A 16180-nucleotide genomic window follows, 5' to 3' on the forward strand; every position below is an offset into this window, starting at 1 on the left:
CGCGAGGGCGGCGACGGCGGGTGAACCGGTGGATTCGGGCGATTGTGCTCCCTGTCGATGTTTTTTTATTTGTTGTCTGTTCTCTACCGCGTTGTACAGACGAGAAAGTAATAAAATCACGTCGGACTTCATCCCAGAACTATGTTTGCTCATTGGGGAGGTAAGACTGGATGTTTAGCCTTCTAATGAGGAGGGGGGGTGCAGTACTTTAGTTTTCCACATCATGTCACCAGAGATGCGTTTGTTGATCCGAAGGACAAGTCGGATAAAACAAAACTTCAAGTTTCGATGAGATTATGGCTGCATTTATGAAGAGGGAAGTTGAGCCGTTAAAGGACTCCGACTCCGACTCTGACTCGCTGGTTTTCTCTGCAGCCCAGACACCCACCGTGCTCTCCGTGTGTCGTCCTGGTCCTCACTGTGGAGATAATCCTCCACTGTTGTCGCCTCTGGAATGTGGCCGTGGGAGAGTCGGCGCGTTTTAAAAACTTGTCTGAGGAATTCCGGACTCTTGAATTGTAAAACAACACAACTCCTTTTTAACTGCTGACTGACGAGCAGATTTAATCAGTTATTTCTGGAAAGTTACAAAACCTTGTCCTTTGCTTGATCGGAAAAAAAAAAAAGTCATTGTTATTGACGGCAACAAAAATAATTCTGGATTTCTGGAGCCAGAAAGTTTCCGTTGAGAATGACTTCGGTTTTGTGGCGTGTCTGTGATGGGTTCTTTGGAACATCCTCCCTGTTTGGTGTCCGTCCTATTTGCCGGGGGTTGTATTCACAGAGCAAACACTGCGGAAACTGGCGTGTCTGCGGTGGCGGATGAATATTCAAATCGATAATTACACTCATCTTGAAAGTGATGTGAAAGCGGCTCCATCTAATATCAGTGTCTCTAATACTGAGTAAATCAATATGTTAATGAACCAGGAGGGTCGCTTTAACGCAAATACCTGGAATAATTACGCATCCATGCGTTCCGCAGCAGCGCGTCCGAATAAAACCCGAATGTTCCGTTCCAGCTTCAGTTCTGATCACGCACTGACACATTTCGTGATTCAAAGTTTGGACCTGTTTTGCAGCTGCGCTTCCAGCCCGCACGTGGCTGCGCGCGTTGGCGGGTGCGCACCGGGGAGGCGGCGCTTGACGCCAGAGACCCGTCGCTGTCCCGCTCCTCAGTCCTCAGTCCTCCACCGACTCTCCACCGACTCCCCACCGATCCGCCCCCCCTCCTCCCAAGTCCGCTTCCCGTCTGACAACGAGGACTTGACAGCCGCTGAGCCGAACCGAACCGAACCGGCTGCAGGGAGACCGAACACCGGAAAGGTAAACGACTTTTCTGACGGGGGCGTAAAGATTGAACTTTGAGGGGGGGGGGTTAATGTCTGAGGTTCCCTTCACGGAGATTGTTAATAACAGAATTATTACCTGTTATAAACGAACAGCACCGCAACCTGCGCGCGCGGTCCGCCGCCGCCTCCCTCCAGCGCGTAAAAGCGCGCACCGCTTCAGCTCCGCCCGCGTCACGGCTGAGAATGTCAGGCTGCTTGGGCTGCCCACGGGCCACGGGTGGACCCCCCTCCCGAGCTATTTAGAGATGCGATCTGTTCCAGCAGAGACTGGAGACACCCCGGAGCCTTGTTGTTGTCAAATAGAGAAAACATTTGTTTTTATTTTATTTCCACGCGTTATTCAAATTAATGAGTGACGTCACGCAGACACGTTTTTTTTTTTTTTTTTAGTTCTTTTCCCCAGATTGACAGGATTTATATTTGTCTCACCTCCATCTGTAAAACCAGACAAAATAAAAAGCTAAACTCCACAGAGGAGTCTTTTGGGAAAGGAGAGTCCGGCACGGCGTGGAGGAGGTGACGGTGGGCGCGTTTCCCGCAGCTCCCGGGACAAGAACCCATTTAATCACCGGGGCTCGACCGGAATAACGACTTCTTCTCTTCTTTCGTCAGTTTGTTTCTGTCAGCAGGATTCCTTTAAAAGTTTTTTGCTCAAATTGTGACATTATTTTAGAAGAATAATTATAGAGTGAAATGCACAATATATATTTCCTCCTTGTCTTTATTTTGATAGGATTACGTTTTGAGGAACATTTTAGACTTTTTAAACCCTTATTTTGTCTAATTTCGAGATGTTTGCCTCTAATTTTCACTCTCACTGACACATCAAAGCATTATTGTAATCCACCTTTATGGGTCTCAAACTCACTTCTGTGGGATTAGAACGAAAAACGCGACCGACTCGCAGATCAAATCAAATGGAACCGGTGCAGAATCGGCCAGAGGGGCGGCTCGGTGTCCTTTTAAAAGAACTCTTATAATGATGCCAACGTGCTTCCTAATTCCAGGTGTAGCCTTTCATGCCCCCGTGAGTCATGTTATATCAAGGGGCTGGTGCTTTTAGGTGCTGGGGGGGGGGGGGGGGGGGGGGGGAATCTGAGCTCCTTGGCTGCAGGTCTGCGTTCCCTGAGTGCCTTCTAGTTTCAGGGTGATATTTTTCTGGTGGAGCGGTGTGTTCATGACCCGCCAGGTTATTTCATCACTGTGCCGTCGGTCGATTCCGGCGCCGGGTCCGCTTGTCCCGTTCACGTTAGGAGGCTGTGAACCGGAATCCGGTCCGTCCGTGTGATCCCCGGGTTTGTTTCGATAGATTCACTTTTTGTGTGCAGATTAGCACTTCTCTAAACACAGTGGATGCGTATTCTGTTCGGCCTTCACTTCCTCCATCGCAGCGAACCAACAGAGGCTCTCTTATTTGCGTTTATGTCGCTTCCTCCAGGCCGTGGATCATTTCGAACACTGAGCGACTGCATCTCTGTTTCGAATCACACACACAAAAAAAAGAAGTGACATTTCATGTTCTACTTCCAGCTGTGGGTAAACATGTGGGCGAGGCTGCCTGAAGCGTGCACACGCCGATACGGTGTCAGGACCGTCACAAGTGCGGACAGGTCTGCCTCCGCCGAAACAGGAGCCATTACGTAAGGCACATTCCCGTCTGAACGCTGAATGTTTGCCTCTTTACTGCCTTTCAATCCAGTTTGTTGCGTCGAAGCTCTCTCGTATCTCTGCTGTGTCACCATGTCGATGTAAATCCGTGCCGATTCTTCCCAAATCTCCACCTCTGAGTATAAAAACACGCCATCCCCATCAACACGATGCAACTCATCCCCTTAGAATCCGGAAGCGCATCAAGAGTTATCCAGGAAAAACAACGCCTTGCCTGATGCTTTCCCTTCAGGATCTCAGCTCGGGAACTTCTCAAGCTGAATCTGTGTCGGGCTCAATTCGATTTCTCCCAGGGGCCCCGATGAATTGAAGTATTCCGGATTGTCACCAGAGTCCGGAATATCACTCGGATCCAGCTCAGACTCTGACATTGACTCTGATTGTCTGCAGAGTCAGAAGCCTGCGCTGCAGCAATCAATAAAGCCAATAACAAACAGAATACATCACCTGTATTGCACTCGTTTCAACATGTTTGCCAACACACACACACACACACACAATGCTGAAGCTAACCGGCGGTTCTGGGCCGGAGCTCTGCTGAGTGCTCTTGTTTTCGGTTCCCTGAGTCGTGCTCTGGAGGTTTTGGCGCCTCCTGGCCCGGCCCACTAAGTGACCCTCTGAGTAAACGGTCCATTTATAGTAAAGGAGTATTCCCCTCCTTCACTATGAGTCACGGCAGCATCCACACGTAGAATGCAGTTCATTAGCGGGTCTGGGTTTGAAGGCCAAATCGGGCCCACGGTTGTGGGAGGAGGTCAAACCTCCTCACCCTCGCCCCCCACCCCCCCGCTCCATGAGCTGGCTCGGCTGCCTCCTCCTCGTCTGTCTGCGTCTCCTCCTACCTGTTAGTCACTCTCTGACGGGGAGCAGCTGATGGAGGGAAACACTTTCCATAGCAACCGAGTCCTCTCCCTTCTGTTAACCCGATGCAATCTGCGCACGGTTCGGCAGAGAGGACGGCGGTGGAGTCCAGCGCCGGTTTTCCAACCACAGATTGGACGACTGGCGCCTTTTGCGAGCGCCACGAAGCAGCAGATTTTCTTGACACAAGGCGTGGGCGACGTGACAGCTGGCACAAACATTAGGCTGCGTGGAAAGGAGGTTATCCCGGAGTGCACCTTGAAATCATTCTCCCGCAGATGTCGCTTGCTGTCACATCCAGGCTTTAAATTACACGCAAGGCAGGTGTGACAAGCTTCCAGGTGAACTCTCCTCCCTGGTTGTCCCATTCTTTTTCTTTTTGCTGTGATTTCTCTCTAAAGCTTGCACCTTGATGTCTTCCAGTCGAGCAATCAGGGTTAAATGCTTGCGTCAAGCCCTAAATAGACCGCTTTCAGAGTTTCACGCGGGTTAGATGTCGTTTTTTTTCACCAACTGCTACTTCTTGAAGAGGCACATTGACGTTGGAATTGAAGACTTGATGATAAAGTGTGTTGCAGCTTTGCGTTTTAAAGGTATAACATGACCAGGTATTGTTTTCAAGCTGAACTAGAAAAGCATTCTGAGAGCGCAGGTATAAAGATGGAACAAATCCGTCGACCTGCTCCGATGTGGAATCGACTCGGTTATAAAACGACGCTTGTTAGAAATCTCTGTCTCTAATATTAAATGCACGGCAGGCCTAAAGCGCATCCCCAATTTTAGAAAAAATGTCAATACTATCGGCAACCCACATGCGATCCAGATGAGATTTGGTGGTGAGATGGAGACCCCCACCCTACATGATTGTGTCAAATCCCACAAATATCGGTCAATAATCAACTGAGATATTGGGGGAAAATCTGAAGTTCCATTTACTGCAATGTTTACAAAGATTTCAAAGTGATCCATAATCCATGAGCTCTTCTGGATCATCACAAAAATGTAATAATCTGTTCCTGGGAACATTCCCAACGTTTCCTGAAAGTTTCATCAAGATCCGTCCATAACGTTTTGAGTTACGTTGCTAACAGACAAAGAGACAACAACGGAGGTAACTTTAAACCAGCTTCCTGTCTGAGTCTCTCTTCACTTCCTGTCTGAGTCTCTCTTCACTTCAGTCTCTATGTTTCTGTAGAACAACAGAAGCGGTTTCCCTCGTCCCACTAAGAGCCGTCCCAGAAGCAGTTCATCAAAAAGTCGACAGTAAGCCTTGAGCGTTTCTCTGACCTTTTGAAATATTCAACGTTGTTCCAGTAAGCGCGTTTATTCGGAGCCATTGCATTTCAGAAACCTCCATTCCTTGTTCCAGAGCGGCTACGACCAGCTCGGACCAGTATTACCCCCCCCCCCCCCCCCCCACTACTCTTCCTGTTGCCCTTGTCCTAACCGGTCCTGATTCCCAATCCGAATCACGCATGCAAATCATGATCTAATTGGGAAGCGAGAGATCGGATTACGCGGAGCCAGACGATGCTACCCGGTTAGCGAGGAGACGAAATAGAGAATAGCTCGTGAGGCTTCTCTGTAAAGCGTGAAAACAGGGAAGGAATGACGACGCCCGGCGGGAACGGCGTGCCTGATGGCTATTTTTACTTTGTCATTTTTACATTTGTGAGACTGTTTCTTTTTGAAGATAGAGCGAGCCCATTTTTAGAATAAAGGTTTTATCCGGCGGTGAGAATAATCCATTCCTTCTCATGTCGCTCTGATTTTCGGAGTCAGGCTCGACCTTCTGATGGGGCTGTATGGAGTATTTGCCATTGGTTCTTTGTCCTGTGAGGATTCTGCATGGACTTATAGTACAATGAGAATGTGACACATTTGCAGCGAGGTCATCAATCGAGGCTGTGATATGAGACGTTTCGGTATCTTCATCCTGTTGCGTTTAAAACTCGTATTTCCTCCCAAACTGCCAGCTGGGGAATGATCAGAATGGCTCCTGGCTATTTTCCTTGCAGCTCCTTTAGCACACATCGTTACCACTGAGTTTTCCAAAGTGTGGCGCTTTTCTCCTTTTGAATCGCCCTTCCCTACTTTACAGTCCAGCCTTCCATCAACATTCATTTCCTCGCATTGGTAGAATCAATTTATCAGAGCGATCCGGCTTGATTGGTACGCAGAGTGGGGAGAAGATTGTCCTCAAAGGTCCATTATTGTTGCGCGGTAATGCAAAGTGAAGTGCAGATTGATTCCTCGCTGCATTACCCCACCCCGTAATGGCGATGTAACCGAGACGAAGCCTAATGCGGTTAGCCGTGACGGATTCCGCATTCCTCTCTCGTAGATTTTGGGATGAATGCTGCTCTAAAATCCATCGTTCTGCAGACATGTGAAGCGCGGCTTGTCTAATATCGTTGTCCCCCCTCGCATTCTCTCGTCCTCTCTTTGTCCTTTGTCCCTCTCTCAACCCGATCAATCAACGCAAAGGTTCCAACTCGAGCTGAGATTTTCTTCAATGCCATCGCGGCGGTCGCCAGTCTGTATTTTTAGAGCCGTACCCGACCCACCTTTGGCACTCGGGTGGCTAGCCGTCGCTACGCCTCCATTGTGATTGGAGCTAACAGAGAAGGAGAGGAAACTCCATGGCAGCAACTCACCGATCAAAGACTAGCCACGTGCTAAATCAGGCTAATTCCCTCATTTAAAATGATTAAACATTTTAAACGATGATTTAATGTTTAAGAACATTTTTACTGAAGGCAAAAATAAATAAATCACATTTGAACTAATTTTCTCATTAGCTATTACACATACAATTGTCGACAGTGGAGGCATCACCTGCTGGCCGTTAGAAGAATGACGTCACTTCAATTTTCAACGCTAACAGCACTAGTTATGTTATTTTGATTAGCATGATCCGACATTAGCTAAAAGCTGCTGCTGCTTTTAAATGAGAGAATGTTTTATTAAACGTCCTGCAACAGCCAATCACAAACACAATAATGGGAAACGTGCCTGGAAAAGCCCCCCCCCCCCCCCCCCGCCCATTTGATTTCACCTGTATTACAGCTTCACATATTGATCATCACACACATTAGGCTTTCTATAAATTCCAAATTGATCTAAAAGCATTTTTCAGCGTTTTGTTGACGTGCGTCTGCAGCAGCAGCTTCAAACAGGATGTCAGGATGTCAACTTCCTCCCCTCCATTAACGAATTCCCCCTCCTTCCTTCAATGATTAATGAACTGCACACGTATTTGTTTTCCACTTATTGGCGACTTTCCTTCCATTATTTTTCAGCAGTATATGTTTGCTTCTGAACTGAGTTGTCTTTGTGAACCCAACGCCCAAACATCAGGCCGACACTCATTGCGGTTTCGAGCCTCCCTTTCACTTTCAGATTAGAATTTCCTGACTGCTTTCTGGCATCGTTTTACATTTAAGCCTCCTCCTTTTGCCTGTATCTCTATCTTTATTACAACTTGTTGTACATTTCTGTGCCAAAGACTCACTACATCTGGCGTAAAGATCAAATATGGTCCAGCGAGTACATGGAAAGAGGGAGACGAAGTACCCTGGGTACCTTTAGCCTGACATCATTTCTGCCAGAATTTCTCACCAGTTTTCCTGTTATGATTTGTCAAATAAATGTGCAACCTTTAAATGCATCAGACGAGATAAACGATAGTTACAGCCACCCGGCTCCGCTGGACAGCGCCGGCGGCTACTGCATTCCCGCGGCTTTAACTTCTCCCTGTCTGCAGTCGTGTGTTTTTGCAGTACGAGACGGGAGATGTTTCTTTTGCTCGCCGCCGTGCTTTCATGTTTCACAAAGAGGCAGGCTACTGTGCACCCACCTTCTCTGTTCTCTCCGTCTACATCTCGGTGCTTCTGTGCAGGCAGGCGTCATGTCCGCCCCCGCAAACCCAGAGGTGAAGGAACTGAGCCCCGTCGACTTTATCCAGCTGCAGCAGTACATTGAATGTGAGTACAGACAGCCCAGGCGGGTGGGAAGGGCATCTTTCTCAGTGCTTAACACCCCCCCCCCCCCACCCCACCCACACACCACACACACACACACACACACACACCCCTTCCACTTCCACCCACTCACACATACTCATTTACACTCATGGTTTCCCATCTCGTCTCATCTAGAGGAGGTTTTGCTCTACCATGTGCAAATAAAGCATACCCCCCCCCCCCCCCCCCCATGTGATATTTCACAGGCGTGCAGGGGAAGTGGTTTCAGAGAAATATGTCAACTACCCTGCAGAAGTCTGTGCATCCCCGTGTAACCCGTGTCTCTGCTTCCAGACTGCAGCTTGAAGGTGAAGGATGTGCTGAGGGAATTCGACGCAGATGGAAGCCTGGCCAGGCACAGACACGGAGAGGTGAGCCGGGGGGGGGGGGGGGGTGGGAGGTGCATCCTGCTGTTCGCCGGACCCACTCCAAAACTCCCAAAGACGCACAGGAGGAGCTGGTTTATACCTCCGAGTGGGGCAGTTTAGCGTAAAACGAGCGTTTCATTTATGTTTAAAGGGCAGCTATTAATTATCCCACCCCGATTAATTAGATTCGAAAGCATCGATCACGTCGAGTGAGACGTCCGTGAAAAAAAAAAATGTCTTCAGTGCACTTGAGCGAGGCTGCAAATTTAAATCAGCGCCTTAGTTTTGCCCACGCAGCACGGCCAGAGCAGCTGGCTGCCCTCATGCAGTGAAAGCTCAAATGCGATTGGTGAAAAAAAAACAACAACCCAACCCTCCGATATCACGATATCATACCTCGATGGCCGACACTGGCAGGCCATTTGTGCAGGAAGCAAAGGAAAGCAGCTCTGATGCAAATGTGAGCGCACAGTCTCCCTGGATGTTTGGGAGGAAATGCAAATGTGGGCATAAATGATGAGTTCGTAGGCGAAGGAAGGGACTCATTGACGGATTATGTCATTTTTATCCCCTTCTTTCCCAATCTGGCTGCCCTGTGGCGACGTGATTTATTGCTGGGGCAGGTCTACGGGGTATCAACTGGAACGATGTCAATAAGAAGTGGGTTTGTGGTTCGCCGCTATCAGGGGACTCTCGCTTTGTGGCCCCCCCCGCGGCGCCGACCGGAGTCTTGAATGAGCTTTATTTGATGCAACAGCTGTTCCCAATCGGGGTTCTGCTGCTGCTCACGTGGTTAAAGGTTCATATCCCTCTGCTGTCTTTCAGTGCATCAATGAAGAAGGCTTTGGTCTGTTCCTGAAGACGTATCTGGAAGTGGAGGACTTCCCTGCGGATCTCTGCCAACGACTTTTCCGCTCCTTCCAGAACTCCGAGCGCACCCGGGAAGGCCGCTCCAGTGAGATTACGCACGTCCGATTGACACGACCCCCCGCTGCCTCCACGCCACTACGCAGCACGTCCTTATCAATTTTACCCCGCGGTCTATTCGGCATGCGTTCGTTTATCACCGCGTGTCGGCGAGGCGCTCTTTGTGCAGCGTATTCACTGCCCCCCCCCCCCCCCCCCCCCATCTTCTCTCCTGCAGAGAAGGTCTTCCTGAAGGACGTTTCGTGCTACTTCTCTCTGCTGGAGGACGGCCAGCCCAGGGACAAGTTGGAGTGTGAGTTGCTTTTACGCACGCATTGATATGAGCGAAGGCAGGGAGCAGCGCTTCCACTCTCGTTTCCTCCCTCTCTCTCTCTCTCTCTCTCTCTCGCTTCAGTTGCTTTCAAGCTGTACGACAGAGACGGCAACGGCGTCCTCGACAGCACCGTGAGTTCTCCGGTCGACCTTTTCGAGTCTCGCTCAAACTTAAGTCCGGCTCATCCCGATACATTGAATGTCGCCGTCTTTCGCTGCCCTTTGAACAGGAAGTGGATCGGATTATTGCTCAGATGATGCATGCTGCAGAATACCTCGGGTGGGACGTGTCGGAGCTGAGGCCGGTGAGCGAGTCGTGCACTTTCACCTCGTGACAGTATAATTCCACGTGTTTTGCGCAACACATCTCTTACATCACACCATGGAAGCCCCTGCTACTCGTCTCCTGAAGTCGTAAAAGGCGACATCTCACCTTTCTTCATAATAGAAACCTGCGTGCTGATTGGATAATAACAGTCGCGTTTCATTCCCCCCCAGGTTCTGGAGGACATGATGACGGCCATCGACGCCGACAGCAGCGGCACGGTGTCTCTGGAGGAGTGGGTGGAGGGCGGCATGAACAACGTCCCCCTGCTGGTCCTGCTGGGTCTGAAGGTGCTGTAGAACCGGTCTCTTCATGCTCGTCCTCAGGTGCATTTAGTTTTCATAGCAGGTGTCACCTCTGCCCGGCGCCGCTCCGCCCGGGTCTACGAGGCCGTTTTCTGTCGACGCAGTTGTTTTACGGAGTCTGGTAATATCATCCCCCTCTCCTGCGTTTTCCATTTACTCTGCACAATCTGTGCCCACATTTAGAAAAGCACCAGCATGAAAAAAGACAACTTAAGGCTGATTATGACTTTAACCCTTTAAAGCCCGCACCACGAAGTAATCGTCAGAACACTCTAATGTTTGTAAAATAAGGTCTTAATGAAACCTCATGACAGATTTTGTAGAAAAAAAAATTGAATAAAAGTGCTCTGATTTATGTAACTTTTGCAAAAATCTGGCATTTTTGTCATGGATAATGCAGATGCATGTGTTGGCTTGTATCCATCAGCTTTTTCACACTTCTGAAGTAGAAGTCTCAAAATCCTGAAAGGCCATGCGTATCAAATATGATACGTTTGGCAATAAAGTGTTAATATTGGTTTTAAGCATAAAAATAATCCCAAATTTAAGACGGAGCACTTTTTTGGGGGGGCCTAATGCATTGCCAGGACTTTAAAAGCCAACTACTGTTGTGTGTTTGCCTCGACACTGTCGATCTAAAGCCATGAACCGGCCGCTTTGGCTGGCGTTTGGCCTCTGCAACAATGCTCGGGACTTCCCCTCAGGCTATTTCTGTCCACCAATAGGCTTTTGAATCATGGGGTGCATGGATTCAGCCCTTTATTCTCGCTTTCTGCCTCCCGGTCTGGCCACCGTGTCTCCCCCCAGTGAGTGAGCTGATGCATCATGCTGGGGGGGGGGAGAAAAAGGGTGTAATCTGGGTAAGAGCACCGGTTGCTCTGAAAACAGATGGAAAGCAACCTTCTAATCTTGTGTTGAGCGTGTGAGATTATAGTCTGAGTCGTTTTGAACATCTATGATGCCTCTCTGCATGTGATGAGAGACAGAGTGCTGCATAATCAGCGGTCTCATTAAGCCACGAGCGAATTTGTAAAGACCTTGCCCGGACTCTGAGGGTTTCTGTTTGATTACCCCCCCCCCCCAAAAAAAAACTTTCGCACGGCAGCAGCGATCTTAATCCGTGATGCTCTTCTTTGTTTGCTTCATTGATTGTTATTTCCACAACCAGATGACCCAGAAGGACGGTCAGCACCTGTGGAGGATGAAGCATTTCAACAAGCCCGTTTACTGCAACGTGTGCCAGAGCGTGCTGCTCGGTCTGAGGAAGCAGGGCCTGTGCTGCACCTGTAGGTACCTGAACTCACCACGAGAGGGCGACACTCTCTATCATCTTTACATCTGGCAGGGTGTTTCGCATTACTGTAAACACCATCTGACAGCAGGGCTATGTGATCCCTCGTGCAGGCTGCAAATACACCGTCCACGGTCGCTGCGCCAACAGGAGCCCGGCCCCGTGCACCAGGACGTACGTCAAGTCCAAGAAGGAGACCGGGGTACGATGCTGTCTCCACGACAACGTGCCACTCGCCGCCCCGTGTCTCAGCGCTCTGATGTGAACGCTAAAACATTCATCCCACGTTTTCAGGTTCCAGCACACGACTGGGTGAGTGGGAACTGTGACTCCAGGAAGTGTGATAAGTGCCAGAAGAAGATCAAGAGCTTCCAAGGCTTGACTGGCAAACACTGCGTGTGGTGCCACACGATGGTGAGACGGCATCTTCATGTCATTGACTGTGGTTTACGGTTGATCTTTTTAGGCCATGTAGCCAAAATTCCTGGGGTTGAAATTGGGCATCCTTGTCTCTTGTTTGTTCCACAAAGCGCCATGATGACTGTGCGGACCAGGAGCCGACGGAGTGTACCTGTGGGCTGCTCAGAGACCACATCCTGCCTCCATGGGCGATATACCCTGTTGTAAAGGTACATAAATATCCTGTGGAACAACTCGAGCGCATTATACAGCACAAATAGTACCTATCACGCCGACGCGGAACATAACGCCTCACCCGGGTGACACGTTGACAGGTACAGATCTGTCTTTGCCTTCAAAGAAATCTTGTACATTTCTCCCTTGTTCATTTGCTCTGCGGTTCTGTTTCGGCCCTTAAAGGAAAGACCAAACGGCTGCTCCGGCTCAACGGACGATAGCGACCTCAATACAACCCCCGATGGACAAGTTCTCCAGGTATTACTCTCCCCGATGAAGGCTTATACCGATGCTGACCTTTTCCCTGACTTTGATTTGGTTCCATGTAAAGCGAATCAACACTTTTATCATTCAACAGATCAGCCCGGTGCCAAACACCCATCCTCTCCTTGTGTTTGTCAACCCCAAAAGCGGTGGCAAGCGGGGAGAAAAGTGAGTCTGGAGAAGATGAGTTCATGGGGGGGGAAGAGGTGTCTGACGTAATCTGGTTTATGTGTTCCAGGGTCCTGCACAAACTCCAGTATTTACTGAATCCACGGCAGGTCTACAACCTTTCCAATGGCGGACCTGGACCGGGGTGAGCAATCGGTGCAACTTTGCTTTACCAATAAACAAAACGCCACGCTGTATTGGTCTTTCACGCCTCCTTTCAGATTGAGTTTCTTCAGAAACCTGCAGGACTACAGGATCCTGGTCTGCGGGGGAGACGGGACGGTTGGCTGGATTCTAGATGCGATTGGTGAGATTGCCGGATCACGAACTCCAAAAAAAAAAAGGTTTGTGCACCGCAGGTGAAAATCTTTGTGACGTTCTTCCTTTTCCCACAACAAGATAGAGCCAACCTGCAGGTACGACCACCTGTGGCGGTGCTTCCTCTGGGAACAGGAAATGACCTCGCTCGATGTCTGCGATGGGGGGGAGGTGAGGAACGAGTGACAGGAGGAGAGCGTGTGTGTATCCTTCAGCCGTTAGTCGTCATCTTTGCGCCTTGGCTTGTCGAAGGGTACGATGGCGAGGATCTGAGTCGCATCCTCAAAGACATCGAGGGGAGTTCTCGGGTGCTGATGGACCGCTGGAGCGTTCAGGTCATCACGGATGAGAATGAGGAGAAGGGCGACCCGGTGCCTTTCGAAATCATCAACAACTACTTCTCTATTGGCGTTGTGAGTATCTCAGAAGAGGAAGTCCTTGAGCTGCGTCTCTGGATCATTCGGTTCGTTGTGTTGTTGTTGCTGTTGTTGACAGGACGCTTCCATTGCCCACCGGTTTCACACGCTGAGAGAGAAGCATCCCCAGAAGTTCAACAGCAGGTACACATTAATCTGATGTCTGCAGGACATTTCGCAGTGGCGGGTTCTGAAAGCTTAAAACCTCATTAGCATGCAGGCGGCGGCGGCGGCGGACACTCAGCCCCTTCTGAATCACTGTGTGCTAAAAGCATGAAGTGAAAACAACTTGTTTCTTTTCTGTAGGATGAAGAACAAGCTTTGGTATTTTGAATTCGCCACTTCAGAGACCATTTCTGCTTCCTGCAAGAAACTGAGCGAAAGTCTGACAATCGAGGTGAGACCGCGGCACCAGCGCTCGGCCTTTTCTCTTTCCTGTAGAAAGAGTCGACTTCCTCTCTGTCATCCCTCTCTTTCTCAGTGCTGTGGTACGCCACTGGACCTCACTGGCCTCTCTCTGGAGGGCGTCGCTGTCCTCAACATTCCCAGCATGCACGGTGGCTCCAACCTATGGGGCGAGACCAAAAAAGGGGATGCAAAGGGGGCGACAAGTCAGGAAGTGCCTGATGTGATCATCGACCCCGAAATCCTGAAAGTGACCTCCCAAGGTATTTTGTTTTTCACCTCAACTTTGCTGGACCAGAGAACTCGTTGAGGATGAAAAGGAAAGGTACCGTAATCTGGCAGCTTCCCCTAGTGGAGGGAAGCTGACTCTGCCCCGACACCGCTGTACAAGAGGGCAAGATTTGACACATCTCGGCGGTCAGATCATTATTATTAATGATTTAGTTTTACAAGAAAATCATTGGTAAGGTGTGGAGTAAAAGTAAATGGAAATACACCTTTAATTACACCAATCTTGTAGCTAAGACAAACACAGGGCAAACGTGGCCGGGATGAAGGGAACCGAGGAAAAGTCATAAATGTGTCAGGAGTGTTTTTGCATTTTGCTGCAGCACAGATGGATTCAAAAATGAAAATGTTTATTTAACAATGGATGGAATGATCATATGTTGGTAACATTCCCAACATTTCCTGGAAATTTCAGGATGATCCGTCAGTATCTTTCTGAGTTATGTTGCTAAGAGACAAAAAAAAAAAAAAAAAAAACGCAACCTCCTTGGCAGAGGTAAAAGTATGTCCTCCTGTGTTCCTGTCAGATCTGAGCGACCGTAGATTGGAGGTGGTCGGCCTGGAGGGAGCCATGGAGATGGGACAGATTTACACGGGCCTCAAGAGCGCGGTGCGGCTGGCGAAAACGTCCCAGATCACCATCAGGTGAGGAGCAGCCACTCGTTCAGGCGTGTCCGTCTCTCGGCGATGGCTCAGAGTAGAGTTGGGTTCACCTGCTACAGAGGGTAACACTTAACAGGAGCTTTACACACAAGTGTGACGCCTGCTGGCTTCTTTTGGTATTTTAATTCCCCTTGCTTTTGTTACCTGATGCTTTTGTTGCTTCACCCCCACCCACCCAGGACGAAGAAAGCGTTACCAATGCAGATAGACGGGGAGCCGTGGATGCAGCCTCCCTGCACGGTAAAAAAACCACCAAAAAAAACCTTATGATCAAATGTTTCCGATCATGACATAATTCATAAAACGTTTCCTTTTCAGATTCACATCACACACAAGAATCAATCCAACATGCTGATGGCGCCGCAGGCGAAGTCTTCTGGGTTCTTCAACTACAAATAAAAATGGCCACCGCTTTGATGTTGTACATATAGGACTGACATTTCCCTGCATGTGACAAATGTATGACAGGACATGCCTGCATGGTGGCTAAATGATGCAGACCAAATTTAATCCGTGTTCTTATTAATGCTTGACACTCCGGCTGCCTCAGTCTCTATGCTTCACTGTTAGTGGGTTTGTTGCTCTGCAGGAATTTAGAGTAAGGTTAAAGTGAATTTAATATTGTGCTAAAAGAAGGATTTTAAGCTTCATGTGCCTTTGAAGTCTGTCCTCTCTGGTTATGGCTGCGTTAGGGGACAGACAAGAGTATTGCGTAGGCATGCAGTTTGGACATGAGCCATGTAGTCTTGCTTTTCTGCTGTGGCTGTGAAGATGCTTTGAAAGCCGGATGTATAGTTATGACATGTGGAACCAAAAAGGAAGGAGACACTGATTGCATTTCAGAAGTGATTTTAATTTGTTTTCTTTTTTTTTTTTACATTTCAGGAGATACTTGAATGTGTTTTTGGGGAACAGAAACGGGACAATCAGTGTCAAAATGGTTGCGTGTTGATCCGCTGCAGCAGTCTGCTGACTCTGCTGTTTCTGTGTGTGTGTGTGTGTGTGTGTGTGTGTTTTCTTGTTTTTGCTCAGAAAGATGAGAGACGTTCTAACTTGTAAATTGCTGACATGTTTAATTTGAAATGATCGGTTCAGATCAGTTTAGATAGATTTAGGTCTTATATAAATGCATAATCAAGCATATCATTTCAATGTATCTGAGATGTTTATGTTAAATATGCCTGAAGTAGTAAGCGGTGTAAAGATTTAAATAAATCATCTGGACTTAAATCATTGCCTGTTTTTTTTTTTTTTAACATGTTGTAGATAGTGTATGTGTGAGTTCTCTCTGGGTGCTTCAGCCTCCTCTCTCAGTCCAAAGACATGCAATAAAGGTGAATTGCTGACTCTAATTGCCCATAGGTTTGAATTTGAGCATGAATGGCTGTTTGCTAGCCAATTAAAGGTGACAGGTGACATGTCCAGGATGCACCCCGCCTCCTGTGGTGTCATCTGGGACAGATTCGCAACCCTGACAAGGATAAGAAGCCATGAAATCTTTATAAAATGTAGGATTTTCCTCTACCACAAGGGGGTGCCATTATCTTGTTTCTAATCTGTGTATTTAGTTCTACGGTGTATCAATGAA

The 16180-nt window shown here is 48.6% G+C and overlaps 1 protein-coding gene across 1 annotated transcript; it reads left to right on the plus strand.

The window, feature by feature from the left end:
- The first annotated feature begins 1198 nt into the window (after positions 1-1198).
- dgkaa (diacylglycerol kinase, alpha a) lies at positions 1199-15917 on the plus strand. Its single transcript, XM_068754072.1, has 24 exons — positions 1199-1326; positions 7783-7867; positions 8201-8277; positions 9100-9229; positions 9419-9493; positions 9596-9645; positions 9744-9818; positions 10012-10128; positions 11312-11429; positions 11548-11636; positions 11729-11848; positions 11965-12063; positions 12254-12328; positions 12429-12502; positions 12573-12647; positions 12724-12809; positions 12902-12991; positions 13073-13233; positions 13316-13380; positions 13543-13633; positions 13718-13904; positions 14457-14574; positions 14772-14832; positions 14911-15917. The coding sequence occupies exons 2-24, from the start codon at positions 7792-7794 to the stop codon at positions 14989-14991; spliced, it is 2190 nt and encodes a 729-aa protein (XP_068610173.1). The 5' UTR covers positions 1199-1326; positions 7783-7791; the 3' UTR covers positions 14992-15917.
- The last annotated feature ends 263 nt before the right edge of the window (positions 15918-16180 follow it).

The sequence above is a fragment of the Brachionichthys hirsutus genome, chromosome 2 (genome assembly GCF_040956055.1).
Source record: "Brachionichthys hirsutus isolate HB-005 chromosome 2, CSIRO-AGI_Bhir_v1, whole genome shotgun sequence".
Classification (NCBI taxonomy): domain Eukaryota; kingdom Metazoa; phylum Chordata; class Actinopteri; order Lophiiformes; family Brachionichthyidae; genus Brachionichthys; species Brachionichthys hirsutus.

Excerpts from the sequence above, each read along its gene's own strand:
- dgkaa (XM_068754072.1), top strand. The coding sequence starts at position 7,792 with ATGTCCGCCCCCGCAAACCCAGAGGTGAAGGAACTGAGCCCCGTCGAC. Across the intron at positions 11,849-11,964 it reads GCGTGTGGTGCCACACGATG|CGCCATGATGACTGTGCGGA; the intron begins GTGAGACGGCAT and ends TGTTCCACAAAG. Across the intron at positions 12,503-12,572 it reads GGTGGCAAGCGGGGAGAAAA|GGTCCTGCACAAACTCCAGT; the intron begins GTGAGTCTGGAG and ends TATGTGTTCCAG.